This window comes from Podarcis raffonei, chromosome 13, assembly GCF_027172205.1.
Source record: "Podarcis raffonei isolate rPodRaf1 chromosome 13, rPodRaf1.pri, whole genome shotgun sequence".
NCBI classification, from domain to species: Eukaryota; Metazoa; Chordata; class Lepidosauria; order Squamata; family Lacertidae; genus Podarcis; species Podarcis raffonei.
In genome coordinates, this window is record NC_070614.1 from 25,069,094 (window position 1) to 25,096,472 (window position 27,379).

Sequence of the window (27,379 nt, forward strand, 5' to 3'; positions counted from 1 at the left end):
AAAGACACCACAGTCTCTACTTCAACTCAATCCCAAAAGGATTGGGTAAGTGCAGAGACCCCTGAAATCTCACTCTGCTGTAAGATTGGGATGGGGGTGTAACAATATGCCTACTGGTATATGCAGGGGCAATGTGGGGAGGACAATCCTACCCCCTCCCTCAAAATGTGAGCCTGAATGTGGCTTACAACATGGAGTGAGGAAGCTGAAACCCTTAGATCTGGCTGGACTACAGCTCCCAGCATCCCTGACCATTGGTCACACTGGCTGGGATTGATGGGATTCGGAGTCCAGCGACAAGGAAAAGCCACAGGGTCCCCATCTCTATCTTAGTCTGCGAGAGACTAACAACCGGCAGCTTTAGCAGCCATTTCTGGGCTGGGACTATTTCCTCAGAGACCTGCTGGGTGACCTAGAGATTCAACAACAAAGTGGGAGTTGCAACAATTGAAGGTGGCAGGGAGGGGATTGTATTTCCTTCTTTCCACTAATTCATCTCTTTTATTGTATTTTGTACACAGTGTAAGCTTCCTCAATTATTTTGCTTAGGAGGCAAGGTATGAACACGCAAATAAATGCAGTTCCTTGTCCACACTGCCTGCCTGTTTTCTGCCCCCTGCAGGATTCTTTGCTTTGTGATGCGGCAAGTCAGATATTTACTTGGCGTCAAGATCACAGCTCAAGGCTCCGAGAATCTGAATACCAAGAGGCGGTATACGGTTGTTGCCAACCATCAGTCCATTCTCGATATTCTGGGTATGTTGCTAGCCTGCCGCTTTTGGAATTTTGCATTGAACTTATTGGAAAAGATGTGAATTTTATCAGGAGCATAATCCAGGCCCAGATCAAAGGAATGGGTGTCCTGGGGGAAGTGACATCGTGCTCTGCTTCCTGGCTTTGATGCAGATTAAGTGTGGGAGAAGGAAAAGGAGGGTGTGCTGCGGGACACGCAACCCCTCCATCCGCTTATCTAAGCCCAGGACCCCTCAGGGCTGCCCTGTCTCCTCCTCCATCATCACTGAGATCTGGACAGGCCCTCATGGACACCTCCCTCAACACCCCACCATCTTAACCACACATTTCTCCCTCTCCTGGTCCTCGCGGGCCATTGCTTGCTCCTCCTTCCATCCTGGGCCTGCCCATGACTGCTCATGGCTCTGCCTGAGGCCTGTATGTCTGCAACATGGTTGTCTCTGACCCACCTGCAGGTGAGGAAGGCGGCAGTGTAGACTTTTGCCCATCGAATGTGGCTTTAGAGCCATCTGCCCCAGGGAATAAAGGAGAAAAGAGTCTGCCCTGCTGAGGAACTGCAGCCGTTCCTGGGGGCAGAAGGGCATTCGGGGTAGGCATATCCACAGTCCTGATGCAGTCTCATATTTTCTAACTGGTTTCCAGCTAGACCGTTAGCAGCTTGAGTGACGGGCCAAAATACACCGGAAAGTGAGGAAATAGTAACATTTCACTGTGATCTCCAAAGATGTGGTCTGTGGACACATTTTAATCTGTGGCCATTTTTCTCTGCCCCTTTCTTATGCAGCTGAGGATCTGGGTTTACCCAGAAGGCACCAGGAACCAGAGGGCCACAGTGCTTCCCTTCAAGCGAGGAGTCTTCAATGTGGCTGTGAAGGCTCAGGTAAACATGTGAATTGTGAAATAGATCTTTGTCTCATGCTGCCAGATTTCATTGATTCATGGGCTTCCATGAGTCAATCAAAGCTTCATTTTTGGTGGCAAAATGTGATTCATCACTCAGGTTTACCATTCCTGAACATCACAGTTCCGATTTGAGAGACTATCAAAATGCACCCCTCACCTGCTCCTGATCTTCACTCACACCTTCTTCCCTGGGGGACTGAGGGCACCAGTTTCAGGTTTGCCTCATCCACCAAACTGTCTTGGGCCGGCTCTGGTTGGGTCAGCCCCAAATAGAACGCTTGTTCCACCTCAGGTAAGAGTCATACTCTGAAAGGCAAGACCATCCCTGTAGGTTCACCTGTTAAAACGTTGCTTAGCGACTTCTGGGTCTCTTAATTTCCTACTGTCTTTTGCTACACAGATCCCCATAATCCCTGTTGTGACCTCCTATTATCAACAACCCCTCAACCTCAAAGATGGCCAGAGGCCTTTTTTTTTGTAGAGGTGAGTGAGTCTAAATGACAGTCTTGCTTATTTGGTTTATACACTTCAACGTGAAGTGAGAATGTATATTTTGCTTGAAAGCCTTTTCCGTTTCCTTTAATTTGAATTTGAATGCTGTATAAAAATTACTACCTTAATCACTATATAACTTATTTCTGGGGAGGGGGGTGTTTAGCCACTCGTTTCTCCTCCTCTGTACAACACTGCCATTTTGGACCTGTACTGAAATTTATTTAAAAATTATTCCTTTATATACCCATGTATAGACCACTACTTAAGGCATAGGCTTTACAAGGCAATTTCTGCATAGAATTAAGTTGCACTGTCTCTCTTTCTTTCTGTTGCTCCCTGCCCCCTTCAGATAAGTGGATCATCCAGATTTTGCCCAAGATAGAAACACCAGGAAGCTAGACAAGAACTTTGCTTCCATCCAACAAGCCGAGGACAGAGGAAACGCCTCACTCCACCCACACCCAACTAAGACCAGGGCCACCTAGTGGCTCAGCTATATGACGACAGGATCCAGGCATCACTCCAGCCCACATCTTTTTTTATTTAAAGGAACAACAATTCCATATAGCAGCACTATTGAAATGTCTGATAGTTCCGCTATTCAGTCACTCACCTCCGAATTTTGCGAGCTGTTCCCAGTGATACGAATAGTAAGATTGCCGTCGGTCTTACAAGGCTCAGACAGGACTTCAGAAGATAAGCATGGTTTTTCAGGCACTATTTGTGCATTTGGTGATTGTACTGTTTAAGGGAACACTTTGGTTTCTGCATTTCATCTCAACAGAATATGACCCAAGTGTTTCATTTTCTCCTTGTACTGTTGTTGGAATCGGCCCTGTCTTTACTCCAGCAAGTTTGAGATAAACACTTACTCTGAAGTGTGCTGCTTATAGAAACATAAGCTACCTTAGCCTGGCCATTGGCAGGTGCTACTTTGGGCTGAGATTCCTAGAGTTGGAAAGGTTGCTCTGATTTGTCGCCCAGCAATTCTGCAATTATTGTTAGCTCTCATTAATATCTCACCTTTCCTCTAAAGAGCTCAATGTGATATATCAGATTCTCCCCTTCTCCTTTTTATCCCCACAAGAAACCTATGGTGTAGGTTAGGCTGGGAAACGGGTGACTAGCCCAAGATCAGCCAGTGAGCATCATGACTATGTTGAGATTTGAACCCTGGTCTTCCACATCTTAGTCCAATACCCTAATGCTTCTCCTATATTCAGGAACTGCTGTTGCCCTGTAACTTCAAACAGCAAGATGTGGGGTCCTTCTCTCCCCAGATTTTGTTATTTCAAAGCCCTAACAAATGGACTCTACCGTCTTTATTTATGACTTGACCTGAATGCATCAGGTGAACACAACCTGTTTTGAGATTTGCCACATCCAATCATCTGGCCAGATGTTGCAGCAGTCCAAGGTGCCTGAATGACATAAGCTGAAACTTCATGCAAGGCCTGCAAGGTTAAGCATGCTTCGCCCTCATCGGAAGATCTCTGAGCTGAGCGTGGGAGGTGGCGTCTGGATTTGAACCTGAAGCAAACGGGCAGGAGATTTTTGTATGCCAATGGAGATTTCAGTCTGGTGCCAATGAAGTGAGTGCAAGGCGGAAGTGGCAAGCATGACCATCCCTGCTAGGGAAAGCTGTGAAACTATTCTACAAATGCAGAGCAAATGTGAGAATCTAGGAAGCATAGCCAAATGCTTCAAAATCTGCACGTGATTGGATGCCAATATCATTCTGTGTGTCAGGCTTGGGCTACACTCACACCATTCATTTCCATAACCTCCAACATGTTCCAGAAGGAAACAGGGACGTGCATCTTTCTGGGCCCCCAAAAACAGGATGCTCCAATTTAATCAGTGGAGGAGTATGCATTTAAAGCAGCATGACGCTTTAAAGTTCATGACCTCCTCCAAAGAATTATGGGATCTGTAGTTTGTTAAGGTTGCTGAGAGTTGTTCGGAGGACCCTGTTCCGTTCACAGAGCTACAGTGGTTTAGCAAATCAACTCTAGGAGGAGAGGAGGCCCCAAATACCTGAAAGACAGCCTACAGATTGTCCTGAGTGTTAAGTGTAGCATTTCCACCCTCCCCAAAGAGGTGAATCTGGCTGCTTCATTATACAGCTTTCAGACAGTGCTGAAGACGTGCCTCTTTCACTTAGCCTTTGACACAGGAAACATTTGTTTTCCAGGCACGCCCTATTCCAGGGACAGTAATTGGTTTTTAATTGCTATAATCTGACCTGGGGCCTGCTGGTTAAGGACATGTAAATAAAGATCTATGATAATAATGAGCCACAAGTTCCCCACGCCTGCTTTAAAGCCCCTGAATAGCTTGATCCGTTAAGGAACCTACTCCCAACATGCCTGGGATCTTGTGCCACACCTCTGTAATCAGGGGAATGTCAATCAAAGCCAATAACAAAGGGGAGAGGGTTGTTTGTCTTTGATGTCAGCGCTACTGACAAGAAAAATAAAAGCAGCCAGAGAATAGTTCATGAGAAAACAATGTTTAATAACCAAGGGCAGACACCTTGAAGGGAGGTAACTCATGAAGAGGCCTCTCCACAGACACGTCTGGTGAGCTGCAAGTGGGCCAGGATAGCAAGAAAATGCGCCCAGACAACGTTGTCCCAATGCACATACAGCTCACGCCACCAGCCACCAAACCAAGCGCCAGGAATTCTGAAATTCCATGTGACATCTCAACAAGCCTGGTCAGCTGCTGCTTGGAGACTCCTGGGGCGCAGTTTGAGATTCTGACATGTTCAAGGGTGGTAAGAGGCATGCTCGCTTAGCAACCACGAAGCGGCAGGACAAAATGGTTTACTTCTTCCGCTGCCGGTGTTTTGGCTTCTGCTCCTTGCGTTTCTGGGCTCTCATGTCCTTCTTGAGGCGGCTGTCCACCACTTTGAAGTGGCCCTTGACTCCGGCAGGGCGCCGGACCTTCCGCCCAGCGCCCTTTTTGGCCACAAGGTAGGTCACCTGCCGTTTCTCCTTGCCTATCCCTGCCTTCTTGTAAATGCTGTTGTTGGAGAAGGGGGGAGGAACACAGGGAAAGTGGGGAGTTACGAGCGAAAGGCTTCTCTTCGAACCCTGAACAATTGCTCCCGAGTCTCTTGTGTTTATTTAGTTGCTATTTTACTTATTCAATTCATATCCCGCCTTTCCTCTGAAACAGAAAGGTTGTCGCGCCTTCCTTTCTTCTCACAACAATTCTGTGAGGTAAATTTGGGCTGTGAGAAAGTGAATGTCCCAGGGTCACCCAGCAGGCTTCATGGCAGAGTAGAGATTTGAACCATGGTCTCCTGAGTCCCAGACTGTTAACATTGCACCATGCTAGCTCTCCAGTCTCTGTCTGGAAATCTAACCCTAGAAGCCTGGCCCCAACAAAACTAGTTTATCAGGTTCCAAGGGGATTGATTTAGCTACATCTGAAGCACAGCAGGCCTGGCTTTCCCCAGAGCCTGGGTGGCTCATTCGTTTGGGAACGCTACGGAAGCCGCTCTGTGATTGGTTAGGAACGGTGGCTCTAGTAGCCCTGCAACTCCCATCAGGCCCCACCAGCCTGGCCTGATGGGAGTTGTAACCTAGCAACATCTAGAAATGCCTCAGGTTCCCCACCCCTCCCTGCAGTTGGAAGAATATTGCGATATCTACACACTGCAGACCTCAAGAGGAAACAGAATCTCCCTCTGTGAGCCCTGCGGGATTCATGTAGCAACCCTGCTGTTCTCCACAGGAAGCACCCCCCCCCAAGCTGAAGACCTACCTGCGCAGCTGAGCAGCTTTCTCACGCTCAGAGATGTCCACGGTGTTCACCACCGACTCTGCTTTCTTCTTCATCTGCTCCAGTTTCTTCAGCATCTGCGGAGAGGGACAGAGCAGTCAGGGCACTGAGGGAGAGGGCAGGTAAGCAGGGTTCCTGTGGGGTTTGGAATAAACCTGGAGATCTGCTGCCAGTCAAGGCAATAAGGATGGAGAGAACCTCTGATCTGGAAAAGGGCAGTTTCCCACTCTGTGTGCGTGAACGGGCAGCTTGCTCCCTTGCTTACCCGCCGCTTCTTGCGGGCCTTGGCCTCTGCCACTTTCTTGATGGGCCGGGCATTGATCTCGCGCCAGCGCTGGCGGTACTCCTCCACCGTCTGCCGATCCAGGGGCAGTGGTTTGCGCCGGTGCTGGTGCTCTTCCTGTACAAACCACTCAGGGAGCTCGTCTTCTTCCTCGTTGAAGGTGTATCTGGGGGCAGGAAGAGCAGTAAGCAGGCAGATCAAAACAAGCGCCTGCTTCCCTCCCCTCCCCTCCCTAAAATTAAAACTGGAGGCACAGTTCACTCTTTAGGATGGGGAAACATTTCAAGCGTGCTTCTTAGCTCAAAGGAGGCAAGCTCTCAGAACAAGCACTCTTGCAGAGACTCTTCCCAGCTTTACCTCATCGGGGATGACTGGACGACCCAATTGCAGCAGGATTACCTGCTCACAGGTGAAAGTAGCCGAAATAATTCAAGACCAAATCAGCCGGCTCCAGTTAAAGCTGCAGTTGGAGCCCTCCTACCCCCACAAATATCAGGCTTTACTGTCCACCTTCTACTTGACATTTAGTACCACCTGCTTTTTCACTCCAGTTGGGGCTGTGATGTACTGGTGATCTTTCCTGGTAATTAAAGTGTAACAGAGCATCTGTGCGTCAGGCTGCAGCTCTAGGTGCAAGGTCTTGAAGTATCACACTTCTGCGGCGACACAAGCTCACATGCAAATCTCTGTATTAAAAGGTGATGAGGGACACGTAGAAGCTTGCCAACACCTCCCTACTCTCCATTACCTGTTGAAAGAGTCATCAATCAAGTCCCTCTTGGCTTTTTTGGAGGCGGCAATGACGGAGCCCAGTGCCAGGCCCTCAGGGTCCAGAATACGAGCTCGCTTCACTGCAGAGAAACAAAGGCTGCATTCAGATGTGGGGAATATTGGGTTAAGTCTTCCCTGTGGCTTTGGGACTGATAAACCACCCCGCAGCACTAGAATCAGAGAACTCTAGAGCTGGAAGGGACCCCCGATACTCATCTAGTCCAACCCTGCACAATACAAAAATCGCAACTACATAATCCCTAACAGAAGGTCACACAACCTCTGTTTAAAAACTTCCAGTGAAGGAAAGTTTATCACATTCTGAAACAGTCTGTTCTACTGTTGAATTATTGCCAGAGAAGTTGTTCCTAATGCTTAACGGGAGTTTCCTTTCCTGCAATTTGAATCCACTGGTCTGGGTCCTACCCTCTGTAGCAGCAGAAAACAAGCAAGGTCCATCTTCACATATTTGAAGATGGCTGTGATATCACCTTCTCAAACTTCCTTTTCTACAGGCTAAACATACCTAAATTTCATTCAGATCACTGGACACTGTCACTACGCACTTTCTGCATATGCGGGCTTCTGTTCCTCTACGAGTCCCACATGAAAACAGCAGGAAAGAACTGCTGTATACTGCTCTAAATCTCTTCATTTTTTTACAGAAGTTGTGTGAAGCTCAAGTATACTGCAAAAATTAACACTTGGGGAACTGTTGGGGAAAGAAAACGAACTGCTGGGTGAGTGCAGCTGCAACAACAACATTTCAGACTGTCTTCCAGGTGGCTTCTCCAGATCCGAGGTTCAGAGAGGAAGCGGAAGCAACCAGGATACAAAAGCCCCCATTCTTGGCTCATCCTCACCTGGATCATCAATGGGGACCACCTCAATGCCTCTTGGCTCTTCCTCTGACCGGAGCCGTTTTGTTCCCTTGCGTGAGGCTGGCTGCTCCCTGAAACATGGCAAGAGTAGGGAGTTATGAGACGCCTTCGCTCCCACGTCCCATCCACGTCCTCCAAAATAAACCTTAGAAATGTCACATTAGGCATACTGCTCACCAAAATCTAAACAACATGGACAGCTGGAAAGGAACTCCCAGGAACTCTGGGATTTACTTTTCTGGGATCTCCACCAACGCTCCTGCTCCTGAATCCAGCTCTGTTAGGTGGAGGCTAAAGTGTCCTTGCAGGCTAGGAGTGTTTTTTAATGACCTGTTACTGTTGCAGGATTGAGATCCTTTGAACATAGCTGCGAATGCATTGCTAATCTCAAGGCTGGATTACTGCAATGAACTCTGTGTGGGGCTGCCCTTGAGGTTGGTCCAGAGGCTGCAGCTGGTGAAGAATATGGTGGCTAGGTGGCTTGTGGGGACAAACTACTGCCAACACATAATACACCTCGCTTGTGCGATTTGCATTGGCTGCTGATCCTCCACTGGGTCAAGATGGTTTTGGTACTAACACGTAAAGCCCTGTACATCTTAAGACGAGGGACCTTAAGAGAATACTGCATCCCTTGTTTACCCAGTGGGCCACTGCGTTCTGCCGGAGAGCTTCTCCTTCCAGCTCCAAGGTTATCAGAAGCCTGCTCCACAGTAAGTTTTGGTGTGGCTGTTCTGTGGAGCAGCATCACTGCTGAGATATGACAGGTCCCCACAATCAGCACTTTCCAGAAATAACTGAAGACCATTTTGTTCCAACTAGCTGTCCAGGCCGGAGGAGTAGGTCTCTGAAGTAGGTGTCCCCCTTTTTGTGTTGTTTTAAAACTCATCTTCTGCTGTCTGTTGTGCTGTTTTGTAACTGATCTTATTACACGCTGCATATGATGAGTGTCAAACCTGAGAGAACCAAATGTTTACCAGCTGCGCCATTGCACAATGTTTAATCCTCTTCAGAGGTAAGGCAGCCTTAAAAATGAAATAATGAAGTAATGCATAGAGCAGCTAAGTCTCACTGACCAAATTAAGGAGATGTCTCTAAACAGACAGCACTCCCCTGCTATATTTTCAATTTAACTGAAAATAGAGGACGGTATGGGCAGTCCACCAAAATATCATGACAATATGCGGAAGGACTTTTTGGGCTAAAACATAGGAATGTGACTTCATCTTCTAGAGCAGTGCAGTTGGTATGTTGAAAGATGTTCATGTGGGATGTAAAATTTAAAAATTAATTTTTTTAAAATGCATTTATTTTAAAAGGACTTCACCTTTCGTCATCACTGTCGCTGCTGTCACTCTCCCCCGTGTCAGAACCCTTCCCCTCAGCTGCACCTGTAGGACCTTCAGGCTTTGGGCCTACCTCAAGTGTCGTCTCGAGTGCAGCACCAGAGCGGGGCTGCGTCTTTTTCCTCTTTGTACTTTTGGAGGCTGTATAAGAGAAAACCACAGTCAGGGTGAGAAAATCTCTCCCATCAGTCATCCTGAACTAACTGGCCTGGGGCAAACGTGATGGGGGGGAGGGAACGAAGAAGGAGGCTCAGCCCCAGAGAGTCAAGATTCACATACACGGACAGTGGCAGAGTTTCACGCTCCAGTACCGGGGGGTGGAGAGCAGGTGGGGGCAGGGCTGGCGTGCGTCGTGGGGGCGGGGTGTGCCGCCCACAGGGGCATGGCACGCATCCTGGGGGCATGGCGCGCCGCCTGCGGGGGTGGGGCACGCAGCGCATAGGGGGTATGCTGAAATGGCACCTTGCCGGCATTGCGTTGCCTCGGGCGGTGCGCTCCCCCCGCACTCCTTTCTCCACCAGTGTACATAGATGCCAAGCTTGGTATACGAAATCCCTTCATATATGGTGAGAGAGTGAAAAACCAACAGCTTATCAGCAGTCTATATTCACAGGATTTTCTGCAATAGCAAATCATTCTTCAATCCTGGATTCAATATTAGCTGTTCTGGTTACGGAAGGCAATGTAAATCCTACCCCTGTTCAAGAAGTTGCTGGCTCTGCTGTCACCCCTGAAATCAGCAGACCCTGGAAGTCTGCATGTAGTTGCTCGAGGACGGATAGATTTTGTCATCCTTCAGGCTCAAATATGTGGCTTACCTGGGGGAGGTTCTGCCCGGTTCTGGGACAGGACTTGTGCCTGCCTAATCTCTAGTGCCTCGTCAGCATCGTCGTCAATCCCAGCAAACGCTTCCTGGCCAGCAGAAAACACAAAAATCAAGGGCACAGCTGGAAGCATCCCTTGCCCAAACAAGGTGCTGCTTCCTGGAATAGCTAGCTGCCTACTCTAGCTGCAGGACGACCACCTGGAAAGCTGAGCCAATCTAACATGACACCCCAACCATGATGCTCTTAGCGTTCCCACTAGACCAAGGGGTGGGGAAGCTGCCACCCTCCGGGTGTTATTGTTGAACTCCCAATTCCCATCAGCCCCATCAAGCCCAGCCAGTTGTCAGGGACCTATGGGAGCTGCAGTTCAGCAACACTGGGCGGGGCCAGAGGTCACCCAGTCCTGAGCTATGCCGTCATTGGTCATGGAGGAGGCCAAAGAACCATATCAGGAGATGCTCACCTTGCCAAACCACAGACTTGCTTGATGTTCCTGCCGCTCCTCCTTGCTCTCTAGCGCCACCAAAAGTGGGTTCTCTGCCTCGGCGCTCTCCTCTTCCTCTTCCTCGGCAACCCTGTAAACACATTGGCCAGAACTCCAGCAGAGCTCGAAGCACTGGAAACACAGCAGACCCACCTGTAGCCCACCGGAGATGGGTGGGAGGGAGATTGGACTCACAGGTGTATTCCTACTGCTGTTGGAGGGCTAGGAATTCCCACTTGGGAAGGATAATGAAATCCCTCCTAAGAGGCATATTGAGGGTTAACGGGCGACTGAAGAATATCTGCCCACAACCGATTGCCTTGAGCATTTGGGGGGGGGGGAAAGGTTGTAGCTCGTTGACAAGAGCTTTTGATTTGCACGCAAAAGGTTCCAGGTTCAGTCCCCGGCATCGGCAGGTGGGGATGGGATGTCCCCTGCTTGAAATCCTATAGAGCTGCTGCCAATCAGTGTAGACAGTACTGAGCTAGATGGAGCAATGGTCTGACACTGTTTAAAGCAGCTTTAAAAACAAAACAAAACCAAAACAATTCCTTTATCTCCAGGGATGGGAGCAGAATAAAGGCAAGCTGGGCTTTCTAGGTCAGGGTTTTTATGGTGTCTTTCCCCCCGTTTCTAGCAATTGTTCTAGAAAGCAGACCCTCAAGGTAATAACTTCACCTGACTGTCCAGCCCCCCAGCTCCTACCCCCTTTCTCTTTCTCCCTCTCCGAGTTCAGATCCTTCTTTTCCACAGAAGGCGGATACATGATCTTCCAGTACATTGCATTCACATTCAATAAATGATGTTGCGGAAAGGAAGTGGCAGTTGGGAGGTGACAGGTGGCAGTTGACAGTTACTTGGTTATTTCAAATACAGTGGTACCTCAGGTTACATATGCTTCAGGTTACATACGCTTCAGGTTACACACTCCGCTAACCCAGAAATAGTGCTTCAGGTTAAGAACTTTGCTTCAGGATAAGAACAGAAATCGGGCTCCGGCGGCACGGTGGCAGCGGGAGGCCCCATTAGCTAAAGTGGTGCTTCAGGTTAAGAACAGTTTCAGGTTAAGAACGGACCTCCAGAACGAATTAAGTACTTAACCTGAGGTACCACTGTAGTTCTATCTTGACTGAGAAGGTGAGAGGAATTCATGCAGACGCCTGCTTGGAGGAGCTTGTAAACAACACTTACTGTTCAAATGTTGCCAACCTGACAAGTAGAGTTTTATCTTCAACTATTTGTGTGAGGCATTTAAAAAAATAAAATCACAAATAGATAACAGTTTGGCTTTCGAGGTCAGCAATTTTGTGGTGTCTTTTCCTCCCTGTTTCTAGCAATCGTTCTAGAAAGCAGATCCTCAAGGTAATAATTCCACCTGATTTTCCAGCCCCCCAGGTTCCTGCTCTCTCTCTCTCCATTCGGATCTTTCTTTTCCACAGAAGGAGGAGCCATGATCTTGCAGTAATTTTCACCCCCAGGTTTAGTGCTGCTCAGGTGAGGAGACACCTGTGGTGCCTCTCTCCGCCTCCCTCCAGAACGTCAAGCCAACCTCATTCCTGGAGGCAACCCATCTTGCACCCTCCCACCCCCTTGAGTACCTCAGCTGTGGGGCCTGGGCCCGCTTCATCTGCCTTGACCGCTCCTCAACCTCCGCCATCTCCTCCTCGTCCAGCTCGCTGGCCAGAGACATGTCGTCGTCGGAGTCTCCCCCTTCCGAAAGCGAGAGGTCGTCATCTGCACCTGCTGCTGTCGCCACGAAGGTATCTGCTGCCGCCATGTCTCCCTTGAAAACCTCATTCAGCAACTAGAAGTGGAAGAGGCACAGGTGTGTGTATGGGATGTTTCAAAGGAAGGCGGGACCGTCTTAGAGGGCAGTTCTCCTTACCGCTGGGAGCTGCCGCCACTCTTCCAAGTTGCTCACCCTACGCAGACAGTGTAGTGCAATGGTTAGAGTGTCAGACTAAGATGTGGGAGACAAGGGTTTGAACCCCCACTCAGGTGACCTTGGGCCCCAGGGCTGTTGAGACGATATTTTATTTTTTTGGAAGGGTGAAAAAGAACCATGCGTACAACTTGGAGCTCCTTGGTGGCGTATAAATGTACTAAATGGACAAATATAAATGATAGAAGTTCTCCTTGTTTATTAAGGCGTTTTTATACTGCCCTTCATTGCAACAGGCACAGGGCGATGTGCAACAAAACAAGACGCTACAAAACAGAATCATTAGCATAGCAAAATCATTAAAAACATAGCAAAATCATTAAAACTTAAGACCCAAATATCTGAAGGATCCATCCTTACAGACCCTTTTGTGTGTTATAAATGTGGGTGAGGGACCCTTGATAGTCCCACCGCCCTCAGAAGTGGGCATTCTCCATGGCAGCTCCTAAATTATGGACTTCCCTCCAAGCACATGGGTGGGTCAAGGATCATATGGGTTCAACAGGATATGTGAATTAGAAGGAACTTGTATCATACTTAGAACTGGCTTTACTCATCACACCTCTAGAAGCTTGATGAAAGAGGTGTGTTTCCACCCGCTGCCAAAACAAAGACACTGTAAAGGCACATGACAACTGTAGAGCCACCACCAAAAAGGCTCTTCCACAGGCCCCCGCTCTGCCCACCTTCTTCAGAGCAGGAGCCACCGAGTGGGCCTCACCTACCAGTAACAATGAACAGGCAATCACTCATTCTGGCTGGGGGGCAAAGGCAGGCAAACAATATCTGGAGGGCATCAGGTGGTGGAAAGATGGACTAAGACGGATCCTCCAGGGCCCGCACTTTGAATGCATGTTTGCAACACTTCCTGCTTACCTGACTTTTGCTGATGGCCCGGAGGGAAAACATGCTGGTGTCACCGTCATCGGCAACAGAAACGCCGGGAAGATCCATCTTGAGCTCGACGCGCTCTCGCTGCCGCCGTCGCTCACGCAGGATCTTGCGTTTTTTCCTGGTGTTGGCGAAGGAAAAGATGGTGACATGGTGGATGGAGACCATTGGAATGGCTGGGACGGAAGGCAGAGGGCCCAAACACTAGTTGGAGCAGGAGCCAATGGCAGGCAGAGCCAACTAACGCTACTTTCATCCCCTGCTGAGTCCATAGAATCACAGAAATGTAGAGTGGGATGGGACCCCTAGTCTCACCCCCTGCAATGCAGGAATTTGCAGCTGTCCCCTTTGAGGATCGAACCTGCAACCTTGGTGTTATCAGCACCACGCTCTAACCAAGTGAGCTATCCAGGCTGACAAGGAGTTCTAAAACGGCAACAGTGAGAAAGAGAAAGATGGCCCACCCCCTGGGCCAACATTCAAAATTCCCCAGGCGCACTTGGCAATTGGCTATCGGTCACTTGTGAACAAGTGAAGATGCCTGGGCGCCATGATGGCGCCTGATGTCTCCACCATTTGGAGGTGCATGCCTGAGGACACTTGGATCTTGATTGTTTTCACACAGTAGCAACACATGCTACTGCTCTCACACTGCTCTCCGGTGGCCTGTGCATGAGTGGCATCTCTTCCGTTCCAGGCTTCCCACAGCCCCTGCCCACCTGTCAACCAGCTTCCCCTAGAAGTTCTGGAACGCCACGCGGTCCCTCCTTGCAGCCCTTTGTCATCAGGCACAAATGGAGCTGGCAATTTGGGGCTGCAAAAACCACCCACCTCTTCAGTTCGGCCATCTCTTGGGCCTTGAGTTCTGCCAGTTTGAGCTCCAGCTCCTCCTCCTCCTCTTTCTCATCTGGCTCCTCTCTGCTCGGGGTCTCTGGACTCGTCCGCTCAGGCTGCGGTTCATCCTCCCCTTCGCCCTCCTCACCAGAGCTCAAGCTGAAAACAGGGAAAAGAGGCTTTGCAAATCCAGCCCACTTTCTTTCCCCAGCCTATATAGCTGGCTGCCCTGTAAGCAGAACGTCACCAGCCCCCTCCCCGCCCCTCTTACTTGATATCTATTTCCTTGGCTTGCTCTTTCAGCTTCTTGACAAGGAAGCGCCTCAGCCTCGTCCTCCAGTTCAGCAGGCCCCTGAGCAACGCAAAGAAGACGACAGTCAGACTCTATGCCTGCCCACCTGTTTTCTGGCACAGTCAATGGTGATCGCAAGGCCTTGACCAGTAGCTACTACGGAGCTGGGACTTTCAGTGAGGGATTTAGAAAGTTCCCTCTGCTTACTTCTGTCCCAGTTTCCAGGGCTGGGTGTGTGTTTGTGCCACGATTCAGCTGTAGTACAGAAGCAGTTCATAATGGGAACTGGGTGCATCATTCAATTTAGATTTTTCAAAACAGTTTCTAGCCTTTATGAGTGTGAACTGGAAATATGTGGGCAATGCCTGGCAAACTAGATGAGTGGTGATCTAGCATAGCTGCTTGCATGCTCTTGCTGCCCATAGTTTCAGGGGGCCTGAGTGAAGCTGCTTCTGTGACTGGGACGTGAAAGGTGCCATAATATACAGTTACTGACTCACACTTGCATGCCTGAAAGGGTGAACCTGCTCAGGTAGCAAGTGGGTGTGGCTTAGCAGGCTCTCAGCTGGTTCTGCCCCCCCCCCACTCCTCTCAGCTTACTGGAACAAGCAAGAAGCCATGGCTCTCTGAAGGGAACTGAATCTCTCTGAAATGAGATTTTAAAGTCTGCACCTTTCTAACTCAAAGATTGTTTAGAACCTTTTTTCATCTTCACTGCACTGCCAGTGGACGGAGACATGTAACACTGAGAAACTATTGTGAGTAAAACACTCACTTATTTGCAAAGTCAAGTGTCTGTTATTTATTCTAGCCTAAGTTTTCTCGTGGGGAACATTTGCTTAAAGGTGGATGAAGGCAGATGCAAATCTAACCGAGTTTTAATGTGCTTTGGAGCAACTGCCATTGTGTTTCACTCTTCTACTGGCGAGTAGGAATCTCTTCAAAACCTCTTTCTTACAACAAAAGGTGGGCTTTTTTCCTCCATTCCCTACACCCCAAATCCTACCCTTAAAGGAGGAACATACCGGAGCTCCTTACGGCCCAGAACACGGATGTCCCGGCAACAGTGACGCACTTCCTCAGTGGTAGCGCTGTGGCGTTCCAGCTCTTCGCTGTCGAAGACAATCTAGGAATGGCAAGGGGATGAGCGAGGCACCGATTGCTTTATCCATCCAAAGGGCTTTGCCCTATGTTAATGAGCCTCCTCAGTAGAACCTGCTTACCCTGCACAGGAAGACCAAACTGAAGCCATACTAAGATATCATAAGCAACGGCAGGATTGGAGCACCTTTCAGGTTCTGGCAGCTAGTAACCCCTCCAACTCAAAACCTCCAGGTTCTCCAGTGTCTAATGCTGCTACCACCCTCCTGATGAACCAGCCACTGCCGCCAACATTCAGCCCTCCCCACCCCACGCTATGCAACTCTCTGGTCACGGCCACCTGTGTGCTCACCTCACTGGCCTTTGCCAGGAAGTCCACAGGGTTGGGGGCCTTCAGGAAGTCCGTCAGTGTGCAGCGGTTATAAAGAATTGTGGTGCCATCTTCGTATCCCTCTGCCTAGTTGGAAGGAACAGCAGATAAAAATGAGGAGAAAAGCCATGAGACTATGGAGCAGAGACTTGGGCTAGTCGTGCGCCTCCATGCCACTCACCTCAACCTCAACATCTTTTTTCTCTTGACTTTCCTGGTGCCAAGGATTTTATTTATCTTTTCTATATAATTTTTATTATATTTTGTTTTACAATTTAGAATACTCATTTAAACATAAAATATCAATGTCTTTCCTTCTTCTCTTTTTTTGCATGGTTCATTTTTCATATCAAAAAATGCCTGCGTATTTTACACAAACTAAACCATTCAGTATTCCATTATTACATCCATCAAAACTTATTTACACCGTTGAATTTTTCTTAATGCTGCCAACCTTTTCAAGTGTACACAATTTCCCCCCACGTATTCAATAAACATTTTCCAATCTTCTCTAAATGTATGTTCTTCTTGTTTTTTTATTCTATATGTTAAGTCTGCAAGCTGAGCATATTCTGTCAACTTAAGTTGCGATTCTTCTTTGGTTGGGACCTCGCTCATTTTCCATTTTGGGGCTAACAAAACACGGGCTGCAGTAGTGGCATACATAAATAACCTTTTCTGACACCTGGGAATTTCTGTCTGAAATATCCCCAACAAAATGGATTCTGGTTTTGTTCTTTGGAAAAGTACTTTTAAGCATTTTTTTCAATTCATTATGGATCATTTCCCAATACTCTTTTACCCTTTAACAGGTCCACCACAGGTGCCAAGGATTTTAACAGAACCTTGCTGGATGAGGCCACTGACCCATCTAGTCCAGCAACCTGTTCTCAGCATCCAATTGTACGCCTGTGAGAAGCATACAATCGGGAACTGAGCACAACAGCACCATCCCCTCCTACTGTTTCCAGAAAATGGAATTCAGAGGCATAACTGCCTCTTGACTTTGGCAGTAGAGCATAACCCTATATCCTCCATGATTTTGTCCAATCCTCTTTTAAACCCAGCCAAGCTGCTGGCCATCACTGCCTCTTGTGGGAGTTAAGTTCCATAGTTTAACTATGGAATTTTTTTGTTCCCACTGATGCCTCAAAGCCACAGGTTAGCACTGTGCCCAAGCAAAAGCGTGGAAATTTGAAGTCAGTATCCAAAGTAGAAATCTAAAGCAAGACGGACAGACTTCGTAAGCAATCCACGCTAGGGCTGGGTGATATATCATCCCAAACCAGTTTGAAGTCGATATTGTGATACTAGTTTTATAAATTTTGACCTGACAATATATATCAAATCACAATGTGTATATGCGTGCTGTGCTCTGCAAAAATCACAATGTGGGAAAAACCGTGAGGCTGGCCAATACTACTCTTGATTCCTGCGACCCCTGTTAACTGCTGGCCCCGTTCTCCCCTGTCTCCTGTGGGGGGCAGCGAATCACAAGAGCAGGCTCCAGCAAAATTCACCATGCAGGAAAAGCCGCGAAGCCAGCCAATGCCTCTGCATGGCTCCACCCTAATTTCAGACATTGCAATATATCAATATACTGCGTTGCTGCAAACCAGATATTGCCCAGCCTTACTCCACTTCCTTTGCAGCTCCTTATCCTTTCAAGATCAGAGAAGAGCATTTCTGGAGCAAAATCAGAGAAGGCAAGGTGGTGGAGAAAGGTCCTTTGGAGGCAGTGTTTTGGCCAGTTAGCTATTTCAAAATGAAGATAAACTGATCTCCTTAAGGTTTGCTTGTCCACTAACCTTGGGCTTCTTCTGGGACACCAGCTCAGTGACGGATTTGGCCTGCACCTCCACTTCCTTGAAGGCGAACTTGGGGTCGAAGAACTTGTTGTCAATTTTATCTGGGGCCAAATAGCCTGGAGGGGGAAAGTGGTAGCAGAAGAGAAAATGAGTTTACAGTCGTACCTTGGTTGTCAAACGCCTTGGTACTCATCCATTTTAACTCCCAAACGCCACAAACCCTGAAGTGAGTGTTCCAGTTTGTGAATGTTCTTTGGAAGCCAAACATCCAACGCGGCTTCTGATTGGCTGCATGAGCTTCCTGCAGCCAATCGGAAGCTGCGCCTTGGTTTCCGAATGTTTTGGAGGTCGAACAGACTTCCGGAATGGATTGCGTTCGACTTCCCGAATACCACTATATATTGATTTCTAGGTATTAGTAACTTTGTATTAACCTAACACGATTATATGCAACTGCGCATTTTTGCAGTATTTAAAAAGTTGTCTGTTGTCGCTTCGGTTTTCTGTATATACCACTTAGATGTTTTTAACGTATTAAGCAATACAGAAATGGAATGATCCATCAATCAATGCAGTTTACGAGGCTAAAGCCATGATGCTACCAAGCCTCCTGCTGCTCATCTTGTTCTGTGTCCGCCTAGTGCCCACTTCCCCCTCTCTGTGGACTCACCCTGGCAGACCACAAAGATCTCGGCAGACTCGTTACGCGAGGCCTGGGGCTTGGTGGCCTGGACCTTGCGGAACAGCTGCTGGAAGATCCACAGGAGGGGCTGGTAGTCCCGGGAACGGAAGACTTTGCTGATGAACCAGCCACCCTTGGCCAAGAAGTCGCAGGCCAGCTTCAGCGCCGACAGCGTGAGGTTCGCTAAAGGGAGAGCAGAGGGGGAAAGGGAATGAGACGGTGCCAGGGAAATGGGAGGCAAGGGCTGCCGACTTGGCATTTAGCCGAATCCACCAGCATGTTTATGCACAAAAACACCCACCCCCCGCAATCATTAGCAACATGTGGATAACAATACTTGTGTACCTTACAGCAGTGTTCCCCAACCTTGGGCCTCCAGCTGTTTTTGGACTACAATTGCCATCATCCTTGACCACTGGTCTTGCTAGCGAGGGATGATGGGAGTTGTAGTCCAAAAACAGCTGGAGGCCCAAGGTTGGGGAACACTGCCTTACAGGATTGATGTACAGATTGCAAGAGAAATTTATTTTAAGCACCCTTTGAAAGCGCCATGCGGGGGCTTAGCATTCAGCTGGCCAATAATAAATCTTTAAAAGCAGGCCCAAATATAATCATTATTAACTTGCTTTCTAAACTTCATGCATTAAGAGTCTTGTACTCTACCGACTGAGCCACCCTTCATCCGACGACCACACGGCAGCACACAGCGATGAATAAAGTCATACACAGTCTCCAGTTTTCTACAGAGCCCCGTAACCTCACTTCCAAATGACTGAATAGACAAATGCCCCTTTAGACGGCAGCCAAAAAAAGGACAGTGCTGACAGGGAGGGGGCAACCAGTGTAGCGGGGGGAGTTCCAAAACTGCAGTAGTCTAACCTGGAAGCAGCCAGAGCATGGGTTTAAAACTACTGCAAGATTAAAAGGCCCATGCTCTGGCACACCCCTTATGCTCTGATGCAGGCCTCTCTTTCTCAATGGCCAAGATCAGGGGAAGGAAGGGCAGCACAAGAATGTGACTTTACAGTCCCATCTGAGGCTGAGCTCTCACTGGTGTCAAATGCAGGGACACAACTCCACCATGTATTATATGATTTGCAGCAGATGGACGATGTGGCCAAGGGGGTTCTTGCAAAATTGACACTACATGCACATTGGGACTCGCACGGCCTGTCCTGTGCACACGAGAATCATTGCTGCTCCTGTACCCAACAGTGATAGACAGGTCAGGCGCTCTATGCACACAGCTCTGGATATGCAGCTCAGCCACCCGCTTCCTCCCTCAGGAGACAGCCCGCATGTGCCGCCGGCGAGAAGACCGCCTGCTCCCTCCCAGCACCCCTGGAAGGAAAACTCCACACCTTGGGAAAACGCATCATGTACCCAGCTGGCTCCCATGTTGGGAGCCCCATCGTTCAGCACAACATCCACTTTCCACGTCTTCAGCTCCTTGCGTAGGGCCTGGGGGGTGGGAAGAGAGAAAGAGAGACTGAATTCAGGGCAATACCTAGCTGAGTATAACACAGAGAAGTACGTGACAGAATTCACCAAGGACAAAACATCTCCACCTCATTGCAGAGGGCAGGATGTCATTGGGAAAGGAAGGCTCCTAGCCACAGTTGCCAGGTGGGAAGAGGGCTATTGTACCCAGATCCTGTTTGCAGGGTTCCCACGAGCATCTGGTTGGCCACTATGAGAACAGGATGCTGGACTAGATGGGCCGTGGGCCTGAAAAAGCCGGGCTTTTCTTCTACTATGTTCTTGGTGTACATGAGAGAGCAACAGAGGGTGAGGTAGAGAGAGCAGACAAGAACACAGAAGAGTCTCAATCTGCTTTATTAACTTGGCATTTTGTTCTGGTGTTTTTACACTTTGTTGCATTTTATGCTTTTATCTCCATTTTTAAATGCTACCTGCCCTGGGATTTATTCACTGAAAAACAAATGAGCATGAAATCCAGTATGTAAATTCTCCAAACAAACAGATGAGAGATGAGGATGGCAAAGGCAGGCGAGACGGAAGACTAAAATTAGCTGCGCAGGGAATCAGGGCGCGGGTAGCGGAAAAAGAGAGCAAGTTACCTGGCGACACTTCTCCGTGGTGATGTCTTCCTGCATCGTTACCACATTGGGAATGGGCTTTATGGGAACCAGGTCAACCCCTGAAATCAAAGACACAGGAGGAAGCAGGGAGGGAAATATGGGGGAAGAAGTTTCTTTAGGAAAAACACAGTGCCAGGAATCTCACTGCCCAACTTCTGCAGCATAACCCGTTACAGGCAAAACTGCCTTATATACAGAGAATGTTAATGAGTCGCATTCAAAGAGTGTGCAATCTGTGTACACCCTAGCTGAGCTTTACACTGAGCTGCAACATTCAACTAGGGCAGTCTGAGCACATGGCAGCTGGGCTGTACAGATCAGTAAGTACATGTGTACATGTCTTCATGTGAAGATGCCTAAGTGGATAACAATCAGTGCCTCTAGATCAGTGTTTCCCAAACTTGGGTCTCCAGCTGCTTTCGGACTACAGTTCCCATCATCCCTGACCACTGGTCTTGCTAGCCAGGGATGATGGGAGTTGTAGTCCAAAAACAGCTGGAGACCCAAGTTTGAGAAACACTGCTCTAGGTAGACCCCCAGGAGAAGCCACGTTGCCCAATTCTGCTGCCACCCCATCCAGGGAAGCAGCAGCGGCACCTGCGTTGGGAGAGCTGCTCTGCCCTACCGCAGGGGCTGCTACTGCACCTAGCCCAGTGCTGCCCACTCTGGCTTGCAGCAGCTTCCCAAGCCCTACCGCAGGTGGTCTTTCCTTCTGCTAGAAATCCTTCTAAACAAAGGGTTGACTTTGGGACCTGAGGCACGTACTCTCCCAATGTGCTTTGCTTTTACATGTGAAGCATCAGGAAACCCCTTTTACGGTTTGTGGCAGCGATGAAGAAGCTGGTTCCCTCCAAGTCGTAGGAAGGCAACCACTCTCCTCGGCCCTGGCCACGCCAGCTGGGGGATGATGGGATCTGGAATCCACCAAAGCCTGGCTCCCCAGCCCTGCTGTAGGGAAACTTGCTCAGTGCACACCCAGCCCCCTCCCATTGCTTCCTTTGCCTGCTCAGGAGAGCTGGCATGACCTGGCAATTAAGAAACAAGGGCTCTGAACCAGGAAATGAACCTGCTTCAAATGCGCTCTCTTCCATGGACACAGAAGCCTAGAACTGTAGAGTTGGGACCCCAAGGGTCATCCAGTCCAACCCCCTGCAATGCAGGAATCTGAGTGGGGATCCTTTTAGGCAGGCCCCTTGCTCTCAGCCTCTCATCAGGGATATTACTTACCTTACAGAGGATGTGCAAAAAGAGAATGTATGTGGGGAGTTCACAATGCTCTTTACTATGCAAATGAAAAGCCATGATCCTTTTGTGTACATCACCCCCACATTCTCCCTCCCTTGCAGGGGTGGGGGACCTGTGGCACTCCAGGCTCTGCTGAACTACAACTCCCATCATCTCTGACCATTGGTCACACTGGCTGGAGTTGTAGTCCATTGATTTCGAGTGAATCATGGGTTCCCTACCTTGGCTCTAGCCAGTGTGTCTCTGAACACCTGGGAGAGCAGCAGTGGCAGAGAGGCTGGATGGCCATCTGTCATGGATGCTTCAGCCGAGTTTTCTGCATTGCAGGGGGTTGGACTAGATGACCCTCGGGGTCCCTTCCAACTCTACAATTCTATGATCCATGTCCCTTCTTGTGAGCTCCCCAGATACATCTGGGTTGGGAAATGGGAAGCTAGGCTAGATTAGGGCTTTGCTCCAAGTATTTTCCCTCTCTTCTTCCCACATCAAGGCTACTTACCAATTATAAGACTGGACACAGGCATAAACTTCGAAGCCACCTGCAACCTGTTGGAAGAACAGAATCAGGTCTACCTTTGAGCAAGTCAACAATGACACCCAAAGAGTGAGAACAAACCTGGTTCATTTGATAAAATCTGAGTTGCCTCCGCAACTCTAAACCTTTCCTGCTCTTACCCCAGCACCAAGACTTTCTGAATGTCAACTAGCATTATGTAATGATTAAAGATAGTGAGGTGTGACCCAGGAGGCTCTGAATTAAAATCAGATCTTATCTCAAATGAACGCCAGTTAGTGTTGCACAGTGGTTAAAGATAGGCTGCTCTGACCCAGGAGGCTTATAATAAGACAAAGCACAAAATGCATATATGCATTTGTAACACAAAAATATTCTTTCCAGTCTGTTCTATAGGGCTGTTTCGAAGATTACTGATAATCTGTGCAAACACGGGCCTACAAAACATGCTCTGCGAAGGCAGAGTCAGGGAATCTTCAGGACAGGGGTGGTCAACCTACAGGCCTGTGCCTAACTTCAAAAGCCCTCCGCTCTTCCCAGAAACCTGAACTGACAGCTAGCAATCTATCCCTCCTTCTGCAGCATGCTGGGTGGGAAGAGAGGTGGTGGCAGAAAAGGAAATAAAAGAAGGGTAGCTCCAACCACTTTTGGCTCTGGCTCTGCCCCACTGCAGGCATGCAGCCCCTGATGAAAGCCTCAAGAGACTTAGTGCAACAGGGAGGAGCCTTCCCCCTTCTCTTCTCTTCTTTTCTCAGAACTGCAGAGCCGGGCAAGAGAGTCCATTTTCCCAGGAACCCTTTATTTAGAGCACAACTTGAAATCAAGCCAACTGCTTGCCCCTTCCTCTGTACGATGGGCTGGACCAAAGCAAGCAAATGTTGGGCAGGCTACCAATGCAAGATATTTTGTGCCCTTAAAAAAACAACAGCAAATATTTGTCCAAAGCACCCTTGCCTCATTTTCAAAAGCCTTTGGATATAAGATCAGTTAAATGATCTTATAACTGCTGCTTTTTTATTTTTACTGTTGCTACGATAATTGTTTTTGTTTCTGATGTTTTTGATCTGTTTTATGGTTCTATTTTGTAGGCTATCTTGAAAATCTAGATTAATAAAAATGTGGTTTCAAACAAAAAGCCTTTAGATGTCTTCCCTACTGATTATAATGGGTGGGTGGATGGGTGTGGAGACCAAGAAATGCCTAGACCAGTTTTAGAAACTCAGGTATATAAGCTAATTGCCAAGTGCCACCTTAAACCTGGGTTATGGTCGCCACAACAGAATTTCAGCAGGGTGAGTGCAGAGATTAGGAAGTTATGACTAAAAGACTGCCATTGATCGCATTGTTCTGTTTTGCTATTTATTGAATTTAACTGAATGTTTTATTGATGACTTCTCTGTTTTTACTAATGTATGTCATTGCATTTTTTGTTTTAAATGTTGTATGTACATTTTTCTTTTTAAGGTTATTTTACTGCATGTTCTGTAAACAGCTTAGGGGTTTTGCATATTAAGCAATATATAAATATTATTGCTGCTGGTGACCAAATATTTTTTCCTCTTTAAAAATGTTTTCTGCTTCTGATGGGGTCCTTTCACTGCCCCGCCCAAAAGCACAGCGATTCAAAGTAAAAAATGGAGCCTTGGTGAAGGCATTTCTTGATTGGAAGCCAGTGTTGTCGCTCACAGAATTAGCCCCACTTCCTCTCCGGGTGGTGCTTTTTTTCATTAATGGACAGCTCAAGGGCAGCTGCAAACCTTACAAGTCCACTTGGGGTGGTTCTGAAGCCTCAGAGGCAGTCCGCTTCACCTTGACTTCCCCAAATATCTCCACAGTGGGGATCCTTTCATGGACAAGTCACAGGACCAAAGCAAATGAGTATCTTAAAATTTCAACATTATCACTGGCCTATACTGAACATATTTCACTCTTGTTTATCGGAAGCTCTTCCCCAGCTGTCAGAACCACACAGCCTCATATATGTGACATGTACCAGTAACATGTCAGTAGCAAGACTTCTCTAATCTTGAACAAAACATCCTCCACACACCCCCTGCCCTGCTTGCCAGTCACTCACCATCCTCCAGGAGCAGCGCACAGATCCAGCAGCGCCCGAGACTTTGGAAGGAACTGGAATTTGCGGTTCAACTGAATGAGCTTGAAAGACGAACGGGAACGGAATCCTGGAAAAGGGATGCATGAGCACCATGCCATGCCCAGTTAGACCTCATTCGTTCATTCAATGCATTTATATCCCTGCTTTTCTTCCGTGGAACTTGAGGTAGCATACATGGCTCTTCCCCTCCCCAATTAATCCCCAGAACAACCCTGTAAGGCAAAGTCCTATTCTTGAGCACTGTCTTATTTGGCCAAGATGAGGGTGGGAAACTAGGAAGTAGTATTTAATGGACAGATGCAAGGAGAATGGCTGCTCATTGTTCCAGGGGCTTATCAAGAACAATTTATCTATCTATCTATCTATCTCACTATCAATCTAATACACATACCCTTTAGTGCAAGAGTGAAGTGTGCCTCAAATTTTAAGCCAGAAAATAATGTGGCCCAGATATCATTTAGCTAACCCAACCTAGATAACATAGGAAGCCGCTTTATACAGCCTGCACCGGCCTTCGTACATCATTAGCCCAACCTCAACCAGCTGGCTGGGACCTGCTGCTAGGTTGTAACTTAACAAGGTAGGCCACACCAGCTGCTCTACCACAGTACAAATATAATAGTTAAGATTGAAAGAGTGGCTCCCCAGATGCGTGTTTGTGCAAAAGGAAAGTCTTGGGACTCAAAAGGCTGATTACATTAACACTGACTGACAAAAAACAGCTATCCGGGGTGTGATGGAAAAGTTAGTTTTGCTGGACCGGTTAGATCAAAAACAAAAGAAAGTGTGTGTGGGGGGGTGTTCTTTCCCTGCCAGCAAATTGTTAATGAATGGCAGCCTCTGATTGGCTGTGGTTCCAGGGGGGAGTTTTTAAAAGAAAAGGATCTGAGATACAGTGGGAGGTAGAGTGAGGTTGGGTGAGGTGGTTGGAGAGGTCGGGAGATAGGTAGGGAGACAGGTTGAGGTAGAAAGAGTGAATTTGAGAAAGAGTTGGTTCTGGAAAAAGACAACTTCCCTTCTGAGTGTATTGAATAGACCAGAATTTTACTGGGAGGCAGAGGTTGAGCCAGGAGAAGTAGGAGCTGGAAAGGAACAGCCTACTTGGAACTCCAATCTATTCTGGAGGGGAGAGATTCTTCTTAGGAAAAGAAGAAACTCCCAAACCCAGTGAAGGGAGGGGGTGTGGAGAGCCCTTGAGTCTATTGCTTAAGGTACCTCAGGAGCAGGATTGTTAAAGGGGGTGGATAACTGAAAGAAAAGTATCACCAGAACCAAACCTAGAACACAAAACTGAGGACGAATTAAAGTGTAATCGTACTGTACGCCTGAAGTAACCCAAGTTTAATCCATTTGTGTTATATACTATCTTGCCTTAAATAAATCTTTATTGTTTATTTAAAGAAAACCTGTCTGAGACTCCTACTTACTAAATATCCCCTCACAAAGGTCCCCCACAGGATACTCCGGGCTAGAATTTTAAGAGGAAAGGAAAAGAAAATTTCAAGTAAAGGGTTGTTCAGTGAGGTGGGGGCAATTTATCTAAGTGATAGTGGGCCCAACGGCGTGAGAGGAAAAAGTGCCGTCGTGTCCATAGTTCACACAAGCATCTTTCCTACCCCTACTTGAAGATGCCAAGGATGGAACCCTGGGGAGTGCTTGTGTTAGTCAGTGTAGACCTTTGCATGGAAAGCCTATGTTTTGCCACTGAATTATGGTCCTTCCCTTGAAGGACAACCTGTATCTAAAGCAAGCCTAATGGATACTCACCCAATGGATACTCACTGCTCTTGAATCGTAAGAGCAGCATAGTGTAGTGGTTAAAGAGACTAAGCTATGAATCGGGAATCCCCCAGTTCAAATCTTGCCTCTATCATAAACTCATTAAGGTGGTCTTAGGTAAGCCACTTCCTCTTAGTCCCTTCCATTTACATTATGGGGAATAACACTTATTTATCTCACAGGACTGTTGTAAAGATGGTAACTAAAACACTTTGAACATCTGAAAGCACTTATCAAATGTCAACTGTTGTTGCTGCTATTGTTGTTGTTGTTGTTAATAATATTTTGCCCCCTGCAAGAAGATCACACCCCCCCCCCGTATGCAAGTTATACTTAAGCATTATAAAGTTCCTCTTAAGAGTCATGTAAAGCAATGGTTCTTCAACAGGTGGGTCAGAATCTGATCCGAAGTGTGTTGCAACAGATACACTGCCACCTTGCTAATATATGGTAAAATATTAAGAAATCGGTCCCCGAAGTGGAACCTGGGTTTGGAAAGGTTGACGATGCTCAATATAAACTTTAACCTAATTCTACATCCCACAAGTTTAAGTCGGTTACTGTTTACCCAATCCTCAGCAGAAACCTTACAGCTAGGTCTCCCCGCCTCCTCAGGGAATCATAGAATTTCAAAGTTGGAAGGGACCAAGAGGGTCATCTAGTCCAACACCCTGCAATGCGAGAATCTTTCACCCACGACCCTGAGATTTATTAATTATTATTATAAGTCTCATGTTCTATCGACTCAGCTATCCCGGAGTGGAACAGTTTCAACTTCAACCACCCCTCCGGGGCCCCCGTTAATCCACAAATCAATCCCAGCCCAAGACTTAAGCCATAGTAACTACCTCACAGGGCAAAGAGAGGGGAAAGAGTGTCTCTGAACCCACACAGAGTGACTTTTCCTCTCTGTCGAGCAACTATCCCCGCGTATCTGGGAATGAGGGCAAGACATACACTGGGGTCGTTTATTAAGGGAATAAACAAATAAATCAGAACTACACCCCAATTTTCTCACCAGTCTCCTTGGCCAAGTGATAGAATTTGTCCCTTCGGGTCTTCCCTACTTTGGGCTTCTTGCCCATCTTGAAATCAGCAGCTGGGGGTCCCTCCGGCGCAGAGAAGCAGCCACTACACGCACATGCGCTTGATCTGATCCTTCCTGTAG

General features: G+C 47.8%; 1 protein-coding gene across 1 annotated transcript; it reads right to left on the bottom strand.

The window, feature by feature from the left end:
- Positions 1-4,647: 4,647 nt before the first annotated feature.
- On the bottom strand, positions 4,648-27,373 carry FTSJ3 (FtsJ RNA 2'-O-methyltransferase 3). The gene is made up of 21 exons (XM_053362101.1): positions 27,230-27,373; positions 24,394-24,499; positions 22,302-22,348; positions 20,537-20,616; positions 19,817-19,916; positions 18,444-18,638; positions 17,774-17,889; positions 15,948-16,052; positions 15,520-15,620; positions 14,474-14,554; positions 14,200-14,361; positions 13,354-13,489; positions 12,134-12,339; positions 10,515-10,626; positions 10,043-10,136; positions 9,206-9,365; positions 7,861-7,949; positions 6,975-7,077; positions 6,209-6,392; positions 5,926-6,020; positions 4,648-5,178 (listed from the first exon to the last, which is right to left on the bottom strand). The coding sequence occupies exons 1-21, from the start codon at positions 27,294-27,296 to the stop codon at positions 4,980-4,982; spliced, it is 2,538 nt and encodes an 845-aa protein (XP_053218076.1). The 5' UTR covers positions 27,297-27,373; the 3' UTR covers positions 4,648-4,979.
- Positions 27,374-27,379: the final 6 nt, after the last annotated feature.